A 25,268-nucleotide genomic window follows, 5' to 3' on the forward strand; every position below is an offset into this window, starting at 1 on the left:
GATGGAGCACCTTGCCATAAGGCAAAAGTGATAACTAAGTGGCTCGGGGAACAAAACATTGATATTTTGGGTCCATGGCCAGGAAACTCCCCAGACCTTAATCCCATTGAGAACTCGTGGTCAATCCTCAAGAGGCGGGTGGACAAACAAAAACCCACAAATTCTGGCAAACTCCAAGCATTGATTATGCAAGAATGGGCTGCCATCAGTCAGGATGTGGCCCAGAAGTTAATTGACAGCATGCCAGGGCGGATTGCAGAGGTCTTGAAAAAGAATGGTCAACACTGCAAATATTGACTCTTTGCATCAACTTCATGTAATTGTCAATAAAAGCCTTTGACACTTATGAAATGCTCGTAATTATACTTCAGTATTCCATAATAACATCTGACAAAAATATCTAAAGACACTGAAGCAGCAAACTTTGTGGAAATTAATATTTGTGTCATTCTCAAAACTTTTGGCCACGACTGTACTGCATTTATGGCTGTGATCATGATACGCCCTCTAAATGTGTCTCTGGCCTCATTTTCAGGCGACCGTGGTCTGATCGAAAGGATTGGCTGCCTCGTTTCAGTTAAGGAACATGAGTGGCTCTAATTGGTGGGAGGTTTAGTCATGTGCGCTACCCCTCCAATCAACAGAGACGTTTTGTAAAGCGCTAAAGTTGTGCAGACATTACTTTATCAGTGGATCTCAAAATAGTAGACAGTCTCGCGTTTCTAGTCATTTTTGTTATTTTATTGATACGGGTTTTACTTTTTATCAAAATGCACGAGGACAGCGGCAAAGAGTTCACCATGGTAACATGCAGTGCGCCTGTGAATATTGCTGTTATCAAATACTGTGAGTATCGTATGTTCGTATAATCCACTAACGACATCTATCTGATCGTCTGACTCAGTCAACCAAAGAACACTGTCAACCAAGTGTAGCCTGTCCTTAGATGGCCACATCTAGCTTCATGTAACGTAAATTGTAACATTGACTGAATCTTTAAAGTTCTTGCTCGCCACACTGTAGCCAGGCTTTGATGTTTGTGCATTGGTACATGACAAATGTATTGCCACAATGATGTGAAAAGAATGTTCTCTGTACAATCTTTGAAAATAACTATGTATTGAATTGTAAATGCTTTGTTGTTATTGCTGATTCAAAGGGGGGAAGAGGGATGAGGAGTTGATTCTACCCATAAATTCATCTTTGAGTGTCACATTACATCAAGACCAGGTAAGACTAATACTGTACACCAGACACTCAGCATAATATCAAAATATTACTGTTTTGTTAAAACAACAAAAACTAACGATTACTGCCTTGTTTCCTTATTCCTCCCAGCTCAAGACGACCACAACAGTGGCGTGCAGCAGGTTGTTCCAGGAGGATCGTATCTGGCTCAACGGCAAAGAGGAGGACATAACCCAGCCCAGACTACAGTCCTGCCTTAGGGAGAGTCAGTTACTATATGCAATGATATGATAGAGGTAGAGGGGGAAGAGTAAGAGGGCAAAGGGGGAGGACAAGCAATGATGTGTTGTTTTTGGTGGTTTCCTTCCTCAGTTCGGTGCCTGGCCTGTAAGCGACGTAGTGATGGGGAGGCTGATGTAGACACGGCCGGTTTGTCCCATAAAGTCCACATCTGCTCTGTCAACAACTTCCCAACTGCAGCCGGACTTGCCTCTTCTGCTGCCGGCTATGCCTGTCTGGGTAAGAGACTGTGTCCCGTCATAATGGTTTGTACCTAACACAGTATTAAATGGATCAAATGAAGTAAAAGCTTGTGTGAAACTAGTTTTATGCTTACTCCTTCTTTTCCTTTTGTCTCTCCATCTTGTCTCCTCACTCCACTCTCCTGTTCCAGTGTACACCCTGTCCCGGGTGATGGGAGTGGAGGGGGAGTTGTCTGTGGTTTCTAGGCAGGGTTCAGGCAGTGCCTGTAGGAGTATGTATGGGGGCTTCGTCCAGTGGATTATGGGCCAGCAAGGAGATGGCAAGGACAGTCTGGCCCAGCAGGTGGAACCAGAGACTCACTGGCCTGAGCTCAGGGTCCTTGTACTGGTGGTAGGTCTCTCTGATCATTACTGAAGTTGGCTTTTTCTGTAGCAAATGTTGGCATATACATTTCTCCCATGTCTTTAATAATCTCAACACCCCCATCTCTTTGTCTCCCTCTCTCTTTTTAGGTCAGTGCTGAGAGGAAACCAGTTGGCAGCACTTCTGGCATGCAAACTAGTGTAGAGACAAGCATTCTCCTGAAGGTATACACACACACACACACACACACACACAGAGTTATATGTTATTAACCCTTACCCTTAACCCTTGCGCTCTCCCCCTCAGCACCGGGCAGACTCTGTGGTCCCAGCCAGGATGAAGGAGATGATTGAGGCTGTACATAAGCGGGACTTTACTGCATTCGCTGAACTGACCATGAAGGACAGCAATCAGTTCCATGCCACCTGCCTGGACACCTACCCACCCATCTTCTACCTCAACGACGTGTCGCGCCGTGTTATCAACCTTGTGCACCGCTATAACCGTCACTACAGGGAAACAAAGGTGAGCACCATCAGGGAGTTAGTTCTTTCTTTTAGTCAGGGAAATGTGCTAGTCATATGGAACATTGACAGTTCTACAAGGGGTCTAAGCTAAGAAGCAGAACAAGGTGCAGTAATTGTTGATATTCAGAGATTATGAAACTGGTAGTATTTCTACAGTTCAAGAAGAACAGAAAATGTGTTAACAAGCCCAAGTATAGATGTGGTAAAGAAGTCAATGGAACTTGACCAAAACAATGGAAACGCCATGGAAAGATCCAGAATCCTCCTTATTTCCCCTAAGTGGAATTAGCCTACATTTAGGCTATTGTTTATGTGTATTTCACACTATATTGTGGTAAAAATCGGAGTATAATGCTTGTATTGATGTCAACAATACATGTTCATGTCATCGTCACCAATCAACTGCATTACAGTTAGAAAAAGACTGACTACCACCACTGATTTCTCTATGCTACCAGCTTATACGAACGGGAGTTAGCATTTAGCAGTCACTTCTTCTGAACCTGAAAAGAGACTACTTGTAAATGTTATGCATTGAAAACAGCCAAGTATATCCAAATCGGACTTTGTAAACACGTTGTGGGCCTGTTACAATACATTGATCATGACGGATTTGACGAATATCCACTTTTGTTAGATCAGATTTGTTGAATGTGCACCAGTCCGCCATCCTTCTGCGTTCTATTGACCTCTTTACCGTGTCTATGACTTAGTACTTCTTCATGAGTCTCAGAGGACTAGTGCAGCATCACATCCCTCCTTCTTCTGACACTGTTATAACACTGCTGTAACAAAGCTATAACTTTGGTCCAGAGTTCTTTTCATGAGTATAAGCAGTGACCGGTGTTTTCTCTTCTCCACCAGGTGGCATACACATTTGATGCAGGTCCCAATGCAGTGATCTACACTCTTCAGCAGAATGTGGAAGAGTTTGTCCAGGTGGTCAAATACTTCTTCCCACCAGAGACCAATGGAGGACAGTGAGTTTCTCACAAACACACACTCAGACAGTCAGACAACACTCCCTCCTGTGACTTTACCTGTCCCACGTCAGGTTTCTAAAGGGTCTTCCGGTTGCCCCAACAACACTATCTGAGGAGCTGAAGCAGGCCATTGGTATGGAGCCCATGGTGAAGGGAATCTGCTATATAATCAGCACTAAGGTACACACACACATACATAACCACATACACATAGGCAGCACCCTCCGGGTCCTTTGCCCGTTTCCTGTGCATCTCTGCGCATTGGCGTAGTGGAGGGTTTTGGGGAGCGAGCTTGATGCTCTCTCCAACCAGCTTACGGGAAATCACCTGGAATGCAGATCCTATAAACACACACATTATGTTTGGATCTGCTACATTTTGATGTGATATTAAGTTGGTTTGTCTGAGGGATTATTTCTGATTTGTGTATAAGGCTGGACCTGGACCTCGCGTGGTGGAGGACCCTAGTGAGCATCTGCTTGGATCTGACGGGCTGCCCAAGGAGAGTGCATGATGCAAGCCAGCCTCCCAGCTGGGCAGAGACAGAACTCTTTGATGAAAAGAAAGACCAGACATATTAACAATCAACAATTCCAATTCAATCAATTGGATACATATGCATAGATGTAGTCATAAAAGGGGCAATCTGCAGTTGCTATATCCATTTTTGGACTTATAAATGTATTATATGTAATCATTGAAGAAGATAACTTATAAATGCTGCATGAGTTTAGTTCAACTGTCGTACCCCATCAGAACTCAAAATATAAGCTTGTTTTACTACAATGTTTGTAAACAAAGTAAATGTAAACAAACATTTAAAACATGGTTATAACTATAATTTTGACATCATGCATGGTCAGTCCTTGCATCCATAGCACTGTCTATAATTTTGAGAGTGGCTACATTTCTCCAGCCCCATCCCTCAGCTTTTTACCAAAACTAAGGATTGCCCCTTTAACTGGAGCGAAACAACCACACACGGCTGAATACCTCTAACACTGTTGACTAGTGCTTCATTCGGACACTTTTCCTATTGCGAGTTCGGATTAAACGTTTTGTAATGTTAAAGATGTAGCGATGCCTTGTGAGAATGATCAGAAATGTTTTAGTACTTTGATAACTGTAAACTGTTGATTTGATTTATGTAGATTATGTCCATGTTATTCAAATATAATGGTTAACAGTCACCTTTAGAGTGAGTGAATCATAAGAATCTAATTGAAATTGTTAACCATTCAAAAGGATTATAAATTACAGTATTGAGAACAATGTCAGTGCTTTAGTATAAGAGCTGGATATATAGCCTACATGTCATCTTCAGAGGTGGCACCACAGGTCCCAGAGTGGTGGGGGCATTTTTTTCTCTCCTGATGGTAACCAGGTAAAACTACAAAAACTCTACAACCTAGTGTTAGCAGGGACCTTAAGGGTTGCCCTATTGCCTGGGGCAAGTGAACTGAGCTTTCAGGCAAGTTGAGTCTGCTTTAAAGTTGCCCCAGCTAAAAATGTTTTACTGAAAACAACAAAACCGTAAGGAATTCCAATAGGCATAGCCCAAAACTGATCTTTCTGCTTCATCCCCCATTGTTTAAGTCAGGGTGTCACGGCAGATTTCCTTCTCTTCCTCTGAAGAGGTGTAGCAAGGATCGGACCAAAATGCAGCGTGGTAAGTCCATGGGTTTTAATGAGAAACTGAACATGAACACATAAACAAAATAACAAAGTAAAAACCCAAAACAGTCCCATGTGGCACTGACACAGGAAACAATCACCCACAAATCCCAATACAAAACAGGCTACCTAAATATGGTTCCCAATCAGAGACTATGACTAACACCTGCCTCTGATTGAGAACCATATCAGGCCAAACATAGAAATAGACAAACTAGACACACAACATAGAATGCCCACCCAGCTCACGTCCTAACCAACACTAAAACAAGGAAAACACACAAACTATGGTCAAAATGTGACAGTACCCCCCCCCCCAAGGTGCAGACTCCAACCGCACAACCTAAACCTATTGGGGAGGGTCTGGGTGGGCATCTGTCCGCGGTGGCGGCTCTGGCACTGGACGTGAACCCTACTCCATCATTGTCTTAGTCCACCTTAGCGTCCTTTGAGTGGCGGCCCTCGCCGCCGACCTTGGCCTGGGAACCCTAACAAAGGGCCCCACTGGACTGAGGGGCAGCTCTGAACCGAGGGGCAGTTCCGGATCGAGGGGCAGCTCCGGACCGAGGGGCAGCTCAGGACCGAGGGGCAGCTCAGGACCGAGGGGCAGCTCAGGACCGAGGGGCAGCTCAGGACCGAGGGGCAGCTCAGGACCGAGAGGTAGCTCAGGACCGAGAGGTAGCTCAGGACCGAGAGGTAGCTCAGGACCGAGAGGTAGCTCAGGACCGAGAGGTAGCTCAGGCTGGTTGACGACTCTGGCGGATCCAGGCTGACTGGCGGCTCTGGCGGATCCTGGCTGAATGGCGGCTCTGGCGGATCCTGGCCGACTGGCGGATCCTGGCCGACTGGCGGCTCTGGCGGATCCTGGCCGACTGGCGGCTCTGGCGGATCCTGGCCGACTGGCGGCTCTGGCGGATCCAGGCTGACTGGCGGCTCTGGCTGATCCAGGCTGAATGGCGGATCCTGGCTGACTGGCGGCTCTGGCAGATCCTGGCTGAATGGCGGCTCTGGTGGATCCTGGCCGACTGGCGGATCCTGGCCGACCTGGCTGACTGGCGGATCCTGGCTGACTGGCGGCTCTGGCGGAGACTGGCGGATCCTGGCTGACTGGCGGCTCTGGCAGACTGGTGGCTCTTGCAGACTGGCGGCTCTTGCAGACTGGCAGCTCTGGCGGCTCCTTGCAGACTGGCAGCTCTGGCGGCTCCTTGCAGACTGGCAGCTCTGGGAGACTCCTTGCAGACTGGACAGGCGGGAGACTCTAGCAGCTCTGGACAGGCGGGAGACTAGCAGCTATGGACAGGCGGGAGACTCTAGCAGCTCTGGACAGGCGGGAGACTCTAGCAGCTCTGGACAGGCGGGAGACTCTAGCAGCTCTGGACAGGCGGGAGACTCTAGCAGCTCTGGACAGGCGGGAGACTCTAGCAGCTCTGGACAGGCGGGAGACTCTAGCGGCGCTGGAGAGGAGGAAGGCTCTAGCGGCGCTGGACAGGCGGGGCGCACTCTAGGCCTGGTGCGTGGTGCCGGCGCTGGTGGTACTGGGCCGAGAACACGCACCTCAGGGCGAGTGCGGGGTGGAGGAACAGGGAGTACTGGGCTCTGGATACGCACAGGAAGCCTGGTACGGGGAGCTGCCACCGGAGGGCTAGTGCGTGGAGGTGGCACTGGATAGACCGGACCGTGCAGGCGCACTGGTAGCTCTTGAGCACCGAGCCTGCCCAATGCTCCCGGTCGGTTGAATGCTCCCGGTCGCCCTGCCAGTGCGGAGAGGTGGAATAGCCCGCACTGGTCTCTGCAGGCGAACCGGGGACACCATGCGTAAGGCTGGTAACATGTACACCGGCCCAAGGAGACGCACTGGAGACCAGATGCGTAGAGCCGGCTTCATGGCACTTGGCTCGATGCCCACTCTAGCCCGGCCGAGGAGCTGGTATGTACCGCACCGGGCTATGCACCCGCACAGGGGACACCAATGCGCTCCACAGCATAACACGGTGCCTGCCCGGTCTCTCTCGCTCTCCGGTAAGCACAGGAAGTTGGCGCAGGTCTCCTACCTGGCTTCGCCACACTTCCTGTGTGCCCCCCCCAAGACATTTTTGGGGCTGACTCTCAGGCTTCCTTGCCAGCCGTGTTCCCTCGTATCGCCAGCTCCTCTCTCCGGCTGCCTCTGCTCTCCTAGCTGCCTCCACCCGTTCCCATGGAAGGCAATCCTTACCTGCCAGGATCTCCTCCCATGTGTAGCAACCCTTGCCGTCCAAAACGTCCTCCCATGTCCATTCCTCCTTGCGCTGCTCCTGCTGCCACTGCCTGTCACCACGCCGCTTGGTCCTGTTGTGGTGGGTGATTCTGTCACTGCAGATTTCCTCCTCTTCCTCTGAAGAGGTGTAGCAAGGATCGGACCAAAATGCAGCGTGGTAAGTGTCCATGGTTTTTAATGAGAAAAACTGAACATGAACACATAAACAAAATAACAAAGTGAAAACCCGAAACAGTCCCATGTGGCACAAACACTGACACAGGAAACAATCACCCACAAATCCCAACACAAAACAGGCTACCTAAATATGGTTCCCAATCAGAGACTATGACTAACAACTGCCTCTGATTGAGAACCATATCAGGCCAAACATAGAAATAGACAAACTAGACACACAACATAGACTGCCTACCCAGGGACCAACACTAAAACAAGGAAAACACACAAAAACTATGGTCAGAACGTGACACAGGGTTCCCAAACATGGTCCTGTGCCCCTCTCCCCCAGCACTGCACAGCTGATTCAAATAACTAACTCATCATCAAGCTTTGTTGACTTCTAGGGCAAAAAACAAAATGTGCACCCAGTGGGGGGCCCAGGACTAAGTTTGGGAAACCCTGGTTTAAGTGCAAGTTGGACAATGTATGTCTGCTGGGCAAGTTGAGCCTGCTCTATATTACAACAGGTAAACGTTTCCCCCTTTGACCAAATCATGTCAGGCAGCAAAGTTAGTTAAGGCAAAGATTATGTATAGAATGACAAGGGTTACGGTCCAAACACTTAAAAGACGCACCCTCGTCCACTTACCCTCGCCTTATGGCCTTGGGGGAATCCCAGTTGCCTTGGTGTGGCGGTCCAAATTATTAGCAAAGAAAGGGAGGATTTGCAACGTAAGCACCTTAGCCCTCGTTTTTAGTCGGCTTTGCGAGTGTATAATTATGTTCACTCCAGGGCCTGAAACGCCCCTATTCAATTCGCGACGATTGTACGTCCGCTAAGAGAAGTCAGAGAACTCAAAAACAACATCAATGGAGAAGTCAACATACACGTGTAAGTAAAAACAAATACAAATCAATTAGAAATTGTGCTACTAATGCACATGACAGCACAAACAAGTCAAATAAGAAGTAAATACGTTTTTGTTTGGTTATCTTTTTTAAATTGTAGAAATAAAACACGTCATCAGAAGTGTCCACTTAATTTGAGGGTATAGGGTGTGTCTTTTAAGTGTTCGGAGCGCAATTACTTGTCTCTCTACCCTAACAATGGAGTCGTTGTCCACAAAACGGAACAGGTTAATAAGTATAGCTGGTTGTCTAGCTTCTGCCTATCCTCTTTTTGGATTTGGTGGATACATCTCATGATGTTTAACAATTTTTGAATATTCGTTGAGTGTTGTTGATGTCAACCGCGTTTATTCAATGGAAAGAGAGATGCTGCTAGCTTCATGCATAGCCACCTCGAGAAAAAACATGTATTTCACCTTTATTTAACCAGGTAGGCTAGTTGTGAACAAGTTCTCATTTACAACTGCGACCTGGCCAAGATAAAGCAAAGCAGTGCGACACAAACAACAACACAGAGTTACACATGGAATAAACAAACATACAGTCAATAACACAATATAAAAACAAGTCTATATACTGTGTGTGCAAACAACGTCACCTGCTTGTATCATACAGATTTTTGGCCGAGTAGGCGCTCTCGCTTCGCCTCGCCTCTTCCTCTGCTTAAGGTTTACTCAACCCAGGTCACATCCCCAACCCTTTTACCTATCGCTCAGAAGTTACGAGACCGAGGGCCGGACAAGGCGGCTGCTACCACCCACCTTTCTTCCTTCAAAATTTATACATTTTCACTTTCCATAATAATCGAACGTGACAACCGCGATCAGTTGGATAACTGCGGAGAGGGTTCTGTTGGTCCGAACGGAGACAGAATGGGGAAAATAGAATGGGCTATGTGGGCCAATGAACAGGCTCTGGCGGCGGGGCTCAGTGAGTAGAGAACTTTTGCCAAGTTTAGACATCTGAGTTTGGCATTTGTATAATGGTATCAACTGTTAAAGGAATGTATAATCCCATTACGTGTGAGTTATTACTGTATAAGAATATATGTTTTTTCCAGTAGGGTACGAGTAACAAACATTGGTCATTAAAACCGACCAAAAACAAAATGTATAAAATTTTCCAGACAAAAGTATTATAAATCATGAAATTATATTGGTAGTGAGAATATTGGAAAAGTAAAAAATATCTGTATAAAACACCAAATCAAATTGGGGAAAAAAGTATACAAATTATTTGGTTCTTGGCACATTTTGATTTGAAAGTTACAGTATATATATAAAAAAGTGTCTTCATCTGTGACTTGCAGGAACTGTTTTGATAAACCAAAACATTTCTTCTTCCTACTTCCTCATTTCAGTTCTCCTTACTGGTGGCATAGTGGGGGTGGCCGGCCAGTTCAGGGACTGGGAGTTTGCTGCTTATTCTATGTATCCTTTCACTGGTGCAAAGCTGTCTCTCACAGTATAATTCAATGAACAAAATTGTATCTATTGTTGTGATTAAATGCTGAGTTACCATTGACACGTCACAAGGAAATGTTTGTAGATGCATTATAGACATCTACACCATCATTTATCTTATTTGTGCATTTATGTCAAGATGAGACCCAAATGTATATTTGCATTGTATAGTGAGGTCCAGTTGTACCTGTTGTTGTTGAGTAACCTTGACTGGTGTGCCCAGAGCTGCAGGGGTGTTTGTCTGTCTACTAGAGTACCCAAGGGGCAAGAGAAACAAGGGCACCAGTGTAGAAAGGACGTGAGTACCCACATATGTAACAGTATTGCTTCCGTCCTTCTCCTCACCTCTACCTGGGCTCGAGCCAGGGACCCTCTGCACACAGACAACAGGCACCCTCGAAGCATCGTTACCCATCGCTCCACAAAAGCTGCGGCCCTTGCAGAGCAAGGGGAACAACTACTTCAAGGTCTCAGAGCGAGTGACGTCACCGATTGAAACGCTATTTAGCGTGCACCCCGCTAACTAGCTAGCCATTTCACATCGGTTACACTCTGAAGTCACTCTGACAGTGATGCAACAGATATGAGTCCACCAGTTGAAAGCAAGTCATAAGCAAGTCTTTATTACTGAAAGTTCACGATAAATAACTCTTAATATTGTGATTCTTCCAGGGGTCAGTACTGCTTCACTGTCTGTGTGAAGTCATTCGGCCCACTGACCAGGAACTACTATGTCAGAGCATTTCTACATGCAGCGTGAGTACATTGTGTGTCAGTCTAGTCAGATCTCTGGGCTGAGACAACATTCTTTTCCTTCACTGTCTCCTTCCAGCTGTATCAGAGACAGGTTGTGTCATTGTGCACAGTCATTCTCGACACCATCTTCATTGTTTAAATATCACATTGCATATTATCAGTGCCTTGCCTTTGTAACACTCTTTCTCTGTTTGTGGGTGTTTATAGGATCTGCGTTCCTGGTGGTTTCATCCTTGCAGCTGTTCTTGGCTGTGTCTGCCTCGGCATAGCTAGCCTCATCTACCTTGCGGTTAGTATTTCAAGTATTTGACCCAAGTTAGGTGGTCAGACAACAACAAGGTAGTGTTGTTGTCTGACCGCCATATAGAGGCAGTGTGATAAATCTAATTGGTGCAATATCTGCTGATGCTATCAGTTGATGCAACACTCAGGTTTCCTGTATGAACCTACTGTACTTGATTTACAAGGAAGCGTTTGTTTTCCCTCTGGTATTTTTGTTGAAACATTATTAGCTAGTTAAGAAACTAGCCTGTCAGGGGAGTAACTTGGCTGTTATCACCTATTGTTGTTGGGAATCCACTGCATGCATGTTTCTAGAGAGCAGCACCAGAGCATCCCATTTATCTATGTTATTGAGGGAGCCTGAATGATCTTTTGTCTATTGTGTCTGTATGTCTTCCAGGCGGCCATCCGAGGGGAGCAGTGGGAGCCCATCCTGCCCAGGAAGGAGAGTGCCCGTAAACCGGTGGGAGAGAGCATCAAGCTCCCTCCCCAGAACCCTCCACCACGCCCACCCGCAGAGATGCGCAGGAAACGGGCAGAGGACCTGGAGGCGGCTGCTTATGTCAACCCCATCGCTGTCACTGCCAATGATGACTAGATCCCCTTACTGTTCCTCCTTCAGGCCTGTTGGGCTAAGCGCACTCAGGTTAGCTTATGGTTCCACTGAGCCCCAACCAAAACAGATCTACAGTGGAGCCCCACCCAGGCCATGCTCAGTCCCGACTGCCTTTGGCTGAGGGCCGAATCCTAAATTGAGATGGATAAGCTTGCATAACTTAGGTTTTGTGTAAATTGGGAATTGGCGTCAATGGGAATTTTTTATGGACTGGTATCAAGTTAGCAATCAGGCCTCGGAGAGTAGAGGGTTGTCGAGAGGACACACTGCTGCTGGTGTTTGATGATGTATAATGGATTGTATTGAACTGAGATGTTGCTGTGCCTTAGTTACTGCAAAAGGGTTGTGTCCTATATCTCTGCACCATCTGCCACATCTCTTTCAGTTATAATTTTGGTCCCCAAAAGGCTTTGGAATGTAAATGGAAAAGTTTGTATTCTTGTTGCGACAGTAAGTTATTTTGAGAGCAATTGAACAAATGGATGTGGATGAGAATCAACCACATTAACTGGCACAGACCTAATGAAATTATTTAAAAAGAGAATGAAGAGCTATTTCTACATTTTGTATCCTCAAAATATACTGTATTATTTTACACTGGAATGTTAATTGTTTATAAGCAAGCGCTGTTTATCTATTTCTCTTTTTGGTCGGTTTACTATGTCAGTGGTCAACTAGCTGTATTATGGACAGTTGTGTATTCACCTCTCTACAAAATAATGTATGTCTATGTTTTATGCTTTTGATACAATCTGTTATTCTAGTTATTTAAAATGTGCATGTTTACCATGAAACAATTAATGTTTCTGTCTGTTTCATCATTGATGAACTGTGGGTTTGGAATGACAATTACGTGTCATGTCTCAAGTTGTACATTTCCTCTTTTCTAATAGTTCCTATGAACCCTATGCATTTAACGGGTTCCTTCTCACAGCGCAACACACAAAGACGCTCACACACACTTTATTACGACACATTGGAAGTTTGTGCACTATTCAGATCATACACAGCCACAGAGATGTCATACATTAGTTATAACAGATTATACAGATTATGTTTATATACCCTAATGACATTTCCAGAGGTTGTGACATACACATACATTTATTTTCTCCATATGAAGCAACTTCTTCATTCCTATGTTCACAGTTGACCTTTACCTCAAGAATGAGGAATATAATGTGTGTTTCCTTGAGTGCTCTGAGTTTAGCAACCATTACATCATAACAGCAGCAGGAACAGGTGAAACTTCCTCAGTGATTTATCGGTGTTATACTCCGTCTAATTTATTAGTTATAACGGCCATTTCTTGACACACTGCACCTGTACATAGCCTATCTGTTAACAGCCCATCTATCTACCTCATACCCATACTGTATTTATTTATTTTGCTCCTTTGCACCCCAGTATCTCTACTTGCACATTCATCTTCTGCACATCTATTCCAGTGTTTAATTGCTATATTGTAATTACTTCACCACCATGGCCTATTTACTGCCTTAACTCCCTTATCTTACCTCATTTGCATTCACTGTATATAGACTTTTTTGTTTTCTTTTTTTCTACTGTATTATCGACTGTATGTTTTGTTTATTCCATGTGTAACTCTGTGTTGTTGTATGTGTCGAATTGCTATGCTTTATCTTGGCCAGGTCGCAGTTGCAAATGAGAACTTGTTCTCAACTAGCCTACCTTGTTAAATAAAGGTTAAATAAAATTTACAAAATAAAAGTTATTGATAGACCCATGGCAACTCTTGTTTACAACAAAAATATGCATTGGTCATAGGCTTTGAAACCATTAACTGACTTTACACCAACAGCCTTGGCAGTGGTTGCCACTCATCCAGCATGCAAATAATCGTTTTATTTCCCATCGTCTTATTTCCCAATAATCGTCTGTAGTTCCCATTTGTGTTAACGAATTTCAGGAATTTTCAAAGCGTTTGTCCTTACGCACTACTGCTGCCTAGTGGTACAAAGGTAAACGGCAGAGAACTGTGATAATTTAAACGAAAATAGTTGGCATGCTACAAGTTTGTCTACATGGAGCACCCGTAGAATAAACTCTATGGCATGCGTATTTTGCTCATGTTGTTCATGGCTGAAGCTGGGTCAAATCCCAGCTGAACCATAACCCATCTTCGTGACAACTCTGTCCCGGGAAGATGTCGAGCCGTGCTCTGAGGAGGTTGAAGGGGAAACAGCGGGGGCAGGAGGCCCTGGACCTCGGTGATCTTGTCCCAGGTGAAGGGCCAGAGCCAGAGGAGCAGGCTGCGGATGTTGAGGAAGAAGAAGAGGAACCGGATGAAGCTGTTCTCCAGTCTGTTAAGAGCAGCATCAGAAAAGCTAAGAAGAATAAGAAAAACTTGAGCAACATTTACGAACTGGTGGAGTGTTTCTCCTTTTCTAACACACATTGCAAAATGTTTAAGAAATGTCTCGCTAACTGCCACGTAGCTCCACCCCCTAGGCTACATAACTGTGTGACAAAGCTAGCTAGCTATGCTAGTCAATGAAAAAAGCAGCAGGACACAGTTGCAGACTGTCACCACTCAAACCAGCATTATACTGACTAACCGATTTTGCCTGGCCAGACATGCCTTGACCATATGAATGTCACGATGATAGGTTGGAATCCCAATGGCAGGAAATCAAGGCAGAGACTGACCAGAGATGAATTAAAACTGTGCAATGTAGAGATTTAATCTCTGATATACAACCTTAACCTGAGCCTTTCTGTCCTTCTTGCTGGAACCACATCACTGCAGATATGTGACGCAGAGAATGAAGCAGAGAAAGCCACGACGGATGAAGACACAGTGAAGCCAGAAGAACAGAATGGTGATGAAAGCAAGGAGAAGAGCGACAGCAGGGAAACAGAGAAGAGAGATGCACAGCCTGAGACGGGTGCTGCGAAGGTGAGGAGAGAGACGGACACCCCTGATACACTGTAGCCTCCACAGTACTATGGGGTATTGTGAGCCCCATTCCTCCTCAGTCTTGTTGTTATTATGGATGCTCGATCTAGTCAAAATGTTTTGAAGAGTTGTCTAATAGTTTTTATTTTCTTATGATGTCAGTCCGGAGATAAAACAAGCAAGAAAAAGAAGAAAAAGAAGAAGAAAAAGAACACTACAGGAGATAAACAGGTATAAAGCATCAGTCCATCTTGACAAATCACTTCCACATATGTCCCCCAATGTGAGGGCACTGTTGTGCACATTGCCATATCACCACTGTTGTGCACATTGCCATATCACCACTGTTGTGCACATTGCCATATTAACCACTGTTGTGCACATTGCCATATTAACCACTGTTGTGCACATTGCCATATCACCACTGTTGTGCACATTGCCATATTAACCACTGTTGTGCACATTGCCATATTAACCACTGTTGTGCACATTGCCATATCAACCACTGTTGTGCACATTGCCATATTAACCACTGTTGTGCACATTGCCATATCACCACTGTTGTGCACATTGCCATATTAACCACTGTTGTGCACATTGCCATATCACCACTGTTGTGCACATTGCCATATTAACCACTGTTGTGCACATTGCCATATCACCACTGTTGTGCACATTGCCATATTAACCACTGTTGTTTGCCATATCACCACTGTTGTGCACATTGCCATATTAACCACTGTTGTGCACATTGCCATATTAACCATTGCCATTGCCATATAACCACTGTTGTGCACATTGCCATATTAACCACTGTTGTGCACATTGCCATATTAACCACTGTTGTGCACATTGCCATATTAACCACTGTTGTGCACATTGCCATATTAACCACTGTTGTGCACATTGCCATATTAACCACTTGCTTTAGCAGCATTTTATTGTGTATTGAGGCTATGGGGGTGCTGCCCTGACGCCGTCTCACTCCGTCACATAGGCTGCTCTGTCTTATGTGTGGTTGTCAGGAAGGAGCTGGGGATGACATTGACGCGTTGCTGGAGACCATAGAGCAGTCTAATGGACTGACCCTGCAGAGTGAGGGCTGTGGAGCCTCGGACAACAGGCCTGTGCTCTATGTGGAACACAGGTGAGTAGGTTAACAGCACAGCAGCCATTCAGACATCAGGTCTTTTAGTGGGGTAATGTCATACAATCATAATATACTTAATTTATGGCAGTCATTTACCAGTGATACATTTTATTGGGACATACCCTATTTTGTTTGTTAGGAACCTGAATCCTGAGACGGAGTTGAAGAGATACTTTGGAGCTCGAGCAGTTCTTGGAGATCAAAGGTAAGATCTTCACAGAACTCCTTATCTGTGGGACTACTACTATTAAAGGTTACAGTGTGAGGACATCTCTTCATTCTTTCCTCAGACCTCGTCAGAGACAGAGACAGTTCCATCGCAGCACCTGGATGACCATCCCTAAAAACACCTGGCCACGCTTCAGTCGCCCAGGTCAGACCTACACTCAACTTCTCACACTCGGCATCGCTCAGAACGCTGAAAGCCTTGTGAATAAATACTATTTATGCAACATTTAACATAAATGTTTTTGTGGATGCAAATGTAATTAAGTATCTCCCATGACAAAGTCACAAAACAAAAGATAATGCCCTCATACTAGGGCTGTCCCCAACCCCAAAAATGATCATTCAACCAAGAGTCGTCTGTTCTTTCGAGCAGTTGATTGGTCTAAATTCTAAAACGTGCATTTTTCCATATATTTTGGGCTCCCGAGTGGCACAGCTGTCTAAGGCACTACAGACACCCTGGTTCGAGTCCAGGCTGTATCACAACCAGCCATGATTGGGAGTCCCATAGGGCGGCGCACAATTGGCCCACGTCGTCCGGGTTTGGCTGGTGTAGGCGTCATTGTAAATAAGAATTTATTCTTAATTGGCTTGCCTAGTTAAATAAATAAATTTTATATATATATATATATATATGACATGTGCTATGTGTTTTAATCAAATCAACTATATGCACTGAGCTTGTCTGATGCTTTAAGCGAACTGTTTGATTAAATATTTAAGACACACAAAAGACACACATCAACAGTGTATAGCACTGTCCATGTTGCTGAAGCCATTTCTGACTGAAAAGTTATGTTACCGAAATCCCTCATTTGTTTAGGAAAAACATTCCCTATTCCCTCAACCCTTGCTCTCTCTACGTGACACATGTATGCAAAGCATGCACGTGACCAATAGGGCCTGACATATAGCATATCATAATCACATCAATAAATTGGTTATAACAATCTCTGAACACCGTAAGACAAACACCGTAACATAAATACTCAAACAGGCAACAGAAGCAGGAACTGCCTTATTTCTGTAGATATATATATGGATGATTTATAAAGCCAGGCACGTTTAACAGTTAGACTATTGATTATAGACCTAATTAAGTTGAGGTTTCCTCTCTCCTCACTTAGTCAATTAAGGCAAGGGCTGTTTTCTCATCTCCTAACTCTGCTGCTGCCTCTGTTGCATTGTTATCAACACCAATATGCCGGTTAACTTTGCTATTAGCAACATGGTCTAAGCAAAGGCGAGAATTCAACAGCGCACTGATGTTTCAGAACCGCAGACAGCGACCATTGTCCAACGCAGGAGAAAGTACATTAGTTATAAAATAATATAATTTTATTTTTGTTGCACCATTGTTCTTACATAGTATAAGCATATACAATTCCAGTATCACGTCTTAGACTGATGGGCTGTTCCATCCCCGCGGCCTTCACAATGGATCAGTCCACTCAGAGAAGCGCAAATCAGACAGGTGTCATGTACAGCATGATTGTTTTTGTTGTTGTTTTTCTTTGCTTCTGCTCAACTAAAGAAATCTTGGTCGACCAAACAATCGACCAGTCGACTAAATGAGGTTAGCCCTACCTCATACACTAAAATACTGTAACTATGATGGCATAAATTAAGTTAATGTAAACAATCGAGAGGCATGACAGGATTCTCGTTAGCTGCTGTCAAGGCAGCCGCTATCCTTCCTGGGGTCCAAACAGGAACAGACAAATAAGCTTGGGCGATACCCCGGTATGCAGTATAAATGGTTTATTTCAAAATACCGACTGTATGATTTTCAATACCGTTCAGAAATGAATAATAAAAAATACTTTTTTGGGTTAAGGGCACCCCTGCCTCGTGAGGTTGCATACTACTTCACTGCTTATAAATATAATTTAAGTATTACTATAAGAAATCTAAGATGTGTCAAATAAATTATATCCAGCTCATGGCTCCAGCTATGCATTTGGTTTCCTAACTTTCTAGCTAAGTGGCTAGATGTCAAGATCAAGGTTCTTGGTTACAGAAGAGACATTCAATCATCTCCTGGATCAAGATCCATGTTGCCTAAATGGTTTTGTGTGTAAATTAAAAAATATATATTTTTATTTTATTTATATTAATTATTATTTGAAATAGAGCCCCTTATATGCATTTTGGGTAATACCGTATACCCCGATATGGTACAGAAACGGTATGACGGTAAGAAAATCTGGATACTGCCCAACCCTACAAAACAACACATCAAAACAATAGTCTACATCATAAATAAATCAATACATTACAACAAACATTGTGTACTATACAAATTCACACTGCTCCACCATTACAAATGTACAGTCTAAAATTTACAACAATACAATATTACAATGTCTATCTCTTCGCACTCCACGTTGTGAGGTGTTGTTTTATATATTTTTTAATCTGATTGTATTGCTAGTTTGGGTTACCTGATGTGGGAGAGAGTTCCATGTAGTCTTGGCTCTATGAAGTACTGTGCGTTTCCCAACCTCTGGTCTGGCCTTAAGGCAGGCCTCTACAGCCCTGTTCCCGGAGAGCTACCATCCTGCAGGTCTTCACTCCAACCCTAATCTAGCACACCTGATTCTAATAATTAGCTGGTTGGTAAACTGAACCATCTTATTTACAACTGGGGTTGGAGCGGAAACCTACAGGAGGGTAGCTCTCCAGGAACAGGGTTGGAGACCCCTGCCTTAGGAACTGTGATGAGACCCTTGGTGGCATGTCTTGTAGGGTATGTATGGGTGTCTGAGCTGTGTGTTAGCTGTTTGAACAGACAGTTTGGTGCTTTCAACACCTCTCACAAAGACAAGTAGTGATGCAGTCAGTCTCTCCTCTACTTTGAGCCAGGAGAGATTTACAGGCAAGTTTTTGAAATGAGCTCTATGTGTAATGTACATTTAAGGGCCAACCACGCTATAGCTCCAGACTCCACTATACTGTACCTCCAGTTCTCTGAAATACATGTTGATATGCCAGTTTCTATTTATTAGGATTTAATCAATTATGCTTATTTGAATCCCCATCTCCTCGTGCTAACGCCTCTGTGTTGAGCAACAAGACGACATTATCACATTTAGAATTGTCATCTGTGGGACTCTAAAACTCCTGGTTCAGTTTAGGTAGCGTATAACCAATCAAGAGTAGCAGCAGAAGAAAGTACATGTTAACAGCAGTGGGAACCTGAAGCCTTGTTGACAGAGACAGCTTTTCTGGGTAGGATCACACTAAAGGCTGTGTTCTGTGGCTTTAAACGTTGCCCTATGACGTCTTGTTAAAAAACAGTCCAATCACCACATATCATTAATCAAGTGCTGCCTAGCCCTCGACCTCAAAGACTCTATTGATGTTTGGGAAAGACTCCATTGATGTTTGGGTCCATAGTGCCCCTGGTGTTGTGGGATACTGGGCTGTTTAACCCAGAGCTGAAGTTGGAGAAGAATCAGGGTCTCTGTTATGTCAGTGTTAGCTACTCCACAGGGTGTTAAAGCTCCCAAAGCTCAAGGCTTATGCAATCACCTGACTGGAGATTTGGTCTGGGAAATATCATTTCCCTCCCAAAATATAGATGGGTGATTTTATCTTTTACCTCTCACTTTTTGAGTGGTCTCAGTGCCTTGGCTTGAATGTGGTACACCAGGACTGCTGTGTCACCGTGAAATGCTTCCCTCTCCTTAGCCCAAAGTGTGTTCATTCAAATTCTAGGGTGCTATACTGTACATGGGCATGGAATGAATGGGACAGATTGCAATTTTTATTCCACTTAAATATCTACGGTGCATTCGGAAAGTATTCAGACCCCTTGACTTTTTCCACATTTTGTTATGTTAGAGCCTTATTCTAAAATTGATTAAATATTTTGTTTCTCATCGATCGACCCATAATGACAAAGCGAAAATAGAGTTATAGAAATGTATTCAAAATAAAAAACAGAAATGCCTTATTCACATAAGTATTCAGAACCTCTGCTATGAGACCCGAAATTGAGCTCAGGTGCATCCTGTTTCCATTGATCATCCTTAAGATGTTTCTACAACTTGATTGGATTCCACCTGTGGTAATTTCAATTGATTGGACATGATTTGGAAAGGCACACACCTGTCTATATAAAGTCCCACAGTTGACAGTGCATGTCAGAGCAAAAGCCAAGCCATGATGTCAAAGGAATTGTCCGTAGAGCTCCGAGACAGGATTGTGTCGAGGCACAGATCTGGGGAAGGATACCAAAACATTTCTACAATTAGGCCTTTATGGTAGAGTGTCCAAATGAAAGCCATTCCTCAGTAAAAGGCACATGACAGCCCATTTGGAGTTTGCCAAAAGGCAACTAAAGACTCTCAGACCATGAGAAACAAGATTCTCAGGTCTGATGAAACCAAGATTGGCCTGAATGCCAAGCATCATGTCTCGAGGCTGCCTGGCACCATCCCTACCGTGAAGCATGCTGGTGGCAGCATTATGATGTGGGGATGTTTTTCAGTGGCAGGGACTGGAAGGCTAGTCACGGTCAAGGTAAAGATGAACGGAGTAAAGTACAGAGTGATCCTTGATGAAACCTGCTCACATTTAATCAATAATGTGTATAAATCCTGGATGACTGATGGGGCGCTGTATTGAAGCCACCGCGCAGCCATCTTGGTACTCCTCCTCAATTGTATAAAAAAATTGGAAGCTATTAATACTTTAATGCTATTAATGCTTTTTTTGTTTTGTTGATGTTGAGTGAGAGGTTATTTTCCTGGCACCACACTCCCAGAGCCCTCACCTCCTCCCTGTAGACTGTCTCGTCATTGTTGGTAATCAAGCCTATTACTGTTGTGTCGTCTGCAAACTTGATGAATGAGTTGGAGGCATGCATGGCCATGCAGTCATGGGTGAACAGGGAGTACAGGAAGGGGCTGAGCACACACCCTTGTGGGGCCCAAGTGTTGAGGATTAGCGAAGTGGGGGTGTTGTTCTCCAACCCTGTTCCCGTCAGGAAGTCCAGGACCCAGTTGCAGAAACTTAGCCTCTGAATGGGCAATACATAGCATCAGCAATCCAGGGTTTATATACGTCATTGCATATAACTCACATAGAATAATACTGTCCGTAATATTTCCTCCTTCAGGTATCTCAATGACCCTACTGGAGTCCAGGGATGGTCTACAGTACTTCACCTTCGAGCACAGCCGGGACTACCAGCAGATTCAGTTCAAATTCCTGGACTCAGTGGAGTCCATGGATCCCAACAACATTGTGGTAAGGCTACACCCACGGTCTCAGGGAGATTGATCAGCAAAGCCATGATGCATGTCTCAAATATCTAGGACAACTGATATGCATGAATTTAGATTCTAGATAAATCCCGACTAAGATTCTAGGTCACGGCATGAGAAACTAGAGGTGAATTCATAGTGTAGGTTGGAAAAAGCATGTGAACACCCTAGGTTAATGACTTCTCCAAAAGCTAATTGGAGGCAGGAGTCAGCTAACCTGGAGTCCAATCAATGAGACGAGATTAGAGATGTTGGTTAGAGCTGCCTTGCCCTATTAAAAAACACTCACAACATTTGAGTTTGCTAGTTCACAAGAAGCATTGCCTGATGTGAACCATGCCTTGAACAAAGAGATCTCAGAAGACCTAAGATAAAGAATTGTTGACTTGCATAAAGCTGGAAAGGGTTTCAAAAGTATCTCTGAAAGCCTTGATGTTCATCCGTCCACGGTAAGACAAAGTGTCTATAAATGGAGAAAGTTCAGCACTGTTGCTACTCTCCCTAGGAGTGGCCATCCTGCAAAGATGACTGCAAGAGCACAGTGCAGAATGCTCAATGAGGTTAAGAAGAATCCTACAGTATCAGCTAAAGACTTACAGAAATCTCTTGAACATGCTAACATCTCTGTTGACAAGTCTTTGATATGTAAAACAGTAAGCAAGAATGTATTTTTTATTTAATTTTATTTCACCTTTATTTAACCAGGTAGTCTAGTTGAGAACAAGTTCAGAAAAGTAAATAAATAAAAACAGTATGGGGATGAGGTAGGTAAATTGGGTGGGCTATATACCGATGGACTATGTACAGCTGCAGCGATCGGTTAGCTGCTCAGATAGCAGATGTTTAAAGTTGGTGAGGGAGATAAAAATCTCCAACTTCAGAGATTTTTGCAATTCGTTCCAGTCGCAGGCAGCAGAGAACTGTAAGGAAAGGCGGCCAAATGAGGTTTTGGGTTTAGGGATGATCAGTGAGATACAGCTGCTGGAGTGCGTGCTACGGGTGGGTGTTGCCATCGTGACCAGTGAACTGAGATAAGGCGGAGCTTTACCTAGCATAGACTTGTAGATGACCTGGCGCCAGTTGGTCTGGCGACGAACATGTAGCGAGGGCCAGCCGACTAGAGCATACAAGTCGCAGTGGTGGGTGGTATAAGGTGCTTTAGTAACAAAACGGTTGGCACTGTGATAAACTGCATCCAGTTTGCTGAGTAGAGTATTGGAAGTTATTTTGTAGATGACATCGCCAAAGTCGATATGAGTCTGGAAGGAGAGTTTGCAGTCTAGCCAGACACCTAGGTACTTATAGATGTCCACATATTCTAGGTCGGAACCATCCAGGGTGGTGATGCTAGTCGGGCGTGTGGGTGCAGGCAGCGAACGGTTGAAAAGCATGCATTTGGTTTTACTAGCGTTTAAGAGCAGTTGGAGGCCACGGAAGGAGTGTTGTATGACATTGAAGCTTGTTTGGGGGTTAGATAGCACAGTGTCCAAGGAAGGGCCAGAAGTATACAGAATGGTGTCGTCTGCGTAGAGGTGGATCAGGGAATCGCCCGCAGCAAGAGCAACATCATTGATATATACAGAGAAAAGAGTCGGCCCGAGAATTGAACCCTGTGGTACCCCCATAGAGACTGCCAGAGGACCGGACAACATGCCCTCCGATTTGACACACTGAACTCTGTCTGCAAAGTAGTTGGTGAACCAGGCAAGGCAGTCATTAGAAAAACCGAGGCTACTGAGTCTGCCGATAAGAATATGGTGATTGACAGAGTCGAAAGCCGGAGCTGTTGGCCGCGGTTGGAGTAGCCAGGAGCAAGGCATGGCCAGCCGTTAAAAAATGCTTGTTGAAAGTTTTCGATTATCACAGATTTATCGGTGGTGACCGTGTTACCTAGCCTCAGTGCAGTGGGCAGCTGGGAGGAGGTGCTCTTGTTGAATGGTGTTCATGGGAGGACACCACGGAAGAAGCCACTGCTGTCCAAAAAAAAACATTGCTGCACATCCGAAGTTTGCAAAAGTGCACCTGGATGTTCCACAGCGCTACTGGCAAAATATTCTGTGGGCAGATGAAACTACAGTTGAGTTCTTTGGAAGGAACACTATTTCTGGAGAAGAAAAGGCACAACACACCAACATCAAAGCCTCATCCCAACTGTAAAGTATGGTGGAGGGAGCGTTGTGTTTTGGGGCTGCTTTGCTGCTTCAGGGCCTGGACAGCTTGTTATCATCGACGGAAAAATGAATTCCCAAGTTTATCAAGTTGTTTTGCAGGGGAATGTTAGCCTATCTGTCCGCCAATTGAAGCTCAACAGGAGTTGGGTGTTGCAACAGGACAATGACCCAAAACACAGAAGTAAATCAACAACAGAATGGCTTCAACAGAAGAAAATATGCCTTCTGAAGTGGCCCAGTCAGAATCCTGACCTCAACCCGATTGAGATGCTGTGGCATGACCTCAAGAGAGCAGTTCACACCACACATCCCAAGAATATGGCTGAACTGAAACAGTTTTGTAAAGAGGAATGGTCCAAAATTCCTCCTGACCGTTGTGCAGGTCTGATCCGCAACTACAGAAAAATGTTTGGTTGAGGTTATTGCTGCCAAAGGAAGGTCAAGCAGTTATTAAATCCAAGGATTCACATACTTTTCCATCCTGCACTGTGAATGTTTACACAGGTCACAACAATTTATGGGTTCACATACTTTTTCTTGCCACTGAACATGGTTTCTAATGTTTAGACAAACGGTGATCCTTCCCCCTGTCCCCCCCCCACAACTCCCCTACCCGTCTCCCTGTCTTCCCCACCTGTCCACCCCAACCTCCCCGTCTCCCCCTCTCCCTCTCCCTCACCCTGCCCGTCCACCCTACCCTCTCCCTCTCTCCCCCACCCTCTACTTTTCTCCCCCTGTCCCCCTGCCCTCCCCATCTCCCTCTCTCTTCCTGTCTCCCTTACCCTTTCCTTGTCTCCCCAACCTCTCCCTGTCCACTCCATACTCCCCCTGTTCTCCCCCATCCTACGCCCTCCCCAGGCTCTGCTACAGATGAACCCCTACCACATTGACTCCCTGCTGCAGCTTTCTGATGTCTGCCGCATACAGGAGGATCAGGAAATGGCCAGGGACCTAATCGGTGAGTATCAGGGACCTGATTGGTGAGTGGGACTCCAGTCTTTGCTCTGGTTGGCAAGGAGGATCATACTCAAAGCTCTGATTGGTTAGTTGGGGATCCTCTCTGCTGTATCCTCTTGCTCAAGGTTTGTAAATGTGTCATGAGACCCCTTTGGTCTGTTTCCTTGGACTCTTATACAATTTAATCTCGGTCCGAGATAAATAGTTGGAATAAGTTTATGCAACATTCTTGATAAACATTGGTGTACTTTGGGCAGTACATGTTACACCTATACCACACATTGCTCTAGTATGTCAGATATTACCTGATGCCAGGGTTTCTTCAACTATGGTTTGGGACCCAAAGTAGGCCCTGAGCATGTGAGTGGTGGGTCGCGAGTTAGGAGTAAACATTTATAAACACACACTATTTCTTCTTAATTTGGGTGGTTTGAGGACAGTAAATCTCTCATTTGGGTCTCGAGCTGAAAAAGCTTAAGAACCTCTGCCTTATGCAATTGATCTAGATAAGGTTTAATAGTTAAATTGAGTCCGCTGTATCCACAGCATGTTTATTCTCTGAAAGACTCTAACTTGGGGGGGGAAAATAACAACAAGGGGCCAGCATGCAATGTAGCGTATTTGAGATTCCTCAGGTAATGCATTTAGGCAGGAAATGTTACCATACTGTTACTCCAAGTCTGTCGCTACTAGCCTGCTAACATCATCTATAAATGAGTTGATAAATACAGTTAAGGTTTGAGCAGAGCTTTGGTCAGGGCTAAATCACATCAATACAGAGGGCAAGCAAAAGCAGCTTCCATTTACAGTGACTTCTCTCTGACCTCCAAGGTGAAAGTAGATTTTCAACCACACGTAACTGAATTGAACCCATCTAGAATATTTATTGTTTATCTAGCCACGTGTTTGCAC

General features: G+C 44.7%; 3 protein-coding genes across 4 annotated transcripts in view; all 3 read left to right on the top strand.

Moving 5' to 3' along the window:
• Window positions 1–631: 631 nt before the first annotated feature.
• Window positions 632–4,778, top strand: LOC112249244 (diphosphomevalonate decarboxylase). The gene is made up of 10 exons (XM_024419037.2): window positions 632–846; window positions 1,160–1,230; window positions 1,339–1,453; window positions 1,561–1,707; window positions 1,862–2,061; window positions 2,184–2,258; window positions 2,341–2,559; window positions 3,426–3,541; window positions 3,616–3,724; window positions 3,978–4,778. Exons 1-10 carry the CDS (start codon window positions 771–773, stop codon window positions 4,056–4,058), a joined length of 1,209 nt encoding a protein of 402 aa, XP_024274805.1. The 5' UTR covers window positions 632–770; the 3' UTR covers window positions 4,059–4,778.
• A 3,614-nt stretch (window positions 4,779–8,392) lies between these two features.
• On the top strand, window positions 8,393–12,458 carry LOC112249245 (cytochrome b-245 light chain). 2 transcript variants are annotated; one of them, XM_024419039.2, is made up of 6 exons: window positions 8,393–8,523; window positions 9,901–9,970; window positions 10,227–10,301; window positions 10,676–10,759; window positions 10,967–11,048; window positions 11,442–12,458. In XM_024419039.2, the coding sequence occupies exons 1-6, from the start codon at window positions 8,502–8,504 to the stop codon at window positions 11,637–11,639; spliced, it is 531 nt and encodes a 176-aa protein (XP_024274807.1). In that variant the 5' UTR covers window positions 8,393–8,501; the 3' UTR covers window positions 11,640–12,458. The 2 variants fall into 2 exon arrangements, with proteins under 2 accessions (XP_024274807.1, XP_024274806.1); XM_024419038.2 differs by lacking the exon at window positions 8,393–8,523 and adding an exon at window positions 9,233–9,470.
• Window positions 12,459–13,678: 1,220 nt separating this feature from the next.
• LOC112249246 (transcription factor 25) overlaps window positions 13,679–25,268 on the top strand; it is a 30,413-nt gene continuing 18,823 nt past the window's right edge. The window contains exons 1-8 of the mRNA XM_024419040.2: window positions 13,679–14,046; window positions 14,428–14,577; window positions 14,740–14,808; window positions 15,603–15,724; window positions 15,867–15,932; window positions 16,018–16,100; window positions 21,081–21,211; window positions 24,258–24,357. Of these exons, the coding sequence (XP_024274808.2) occupies window positions 13,825–14,046; window positions 14,428–14,577; window positions 14,740–14,808; window positions 15,603–15,724; window positions 15,867–15,932; window positions 16,018–16,100; window positions 21,081–21,211; window positions 24,258–24,357 (943 nt within the window). The 5' untranslated portion in view covers window positions 13,679–13,824. The remainder of the gene's footprint in view (window positions 14,047–14,427; window positions 14,578–14,739; window positions 14,809–15,602; window positions 15,725–15,866; window positions 15,933–16,017; window positions 16,101–21,080; window positions 21,212–24,257; window positions 24,358–25,268) is intronic.

This window comes from Oncorhynchus tshawytscha, linkage group LG04 (genome assembly GCF_018296145.1).
Source record: "Oncorhynchus tshawytscha isolate Ot180627B linkage group LG04, Otsh_v2.0, whole genome shotgun sequence".
Classification (NCBI taxonomy): Eukaryota; Metazoa; Chordata; class Actinopteri; order Salmoniformes; family Salmonidae; genus Oncorhynchus; species Oncorhynchus tshawytscha.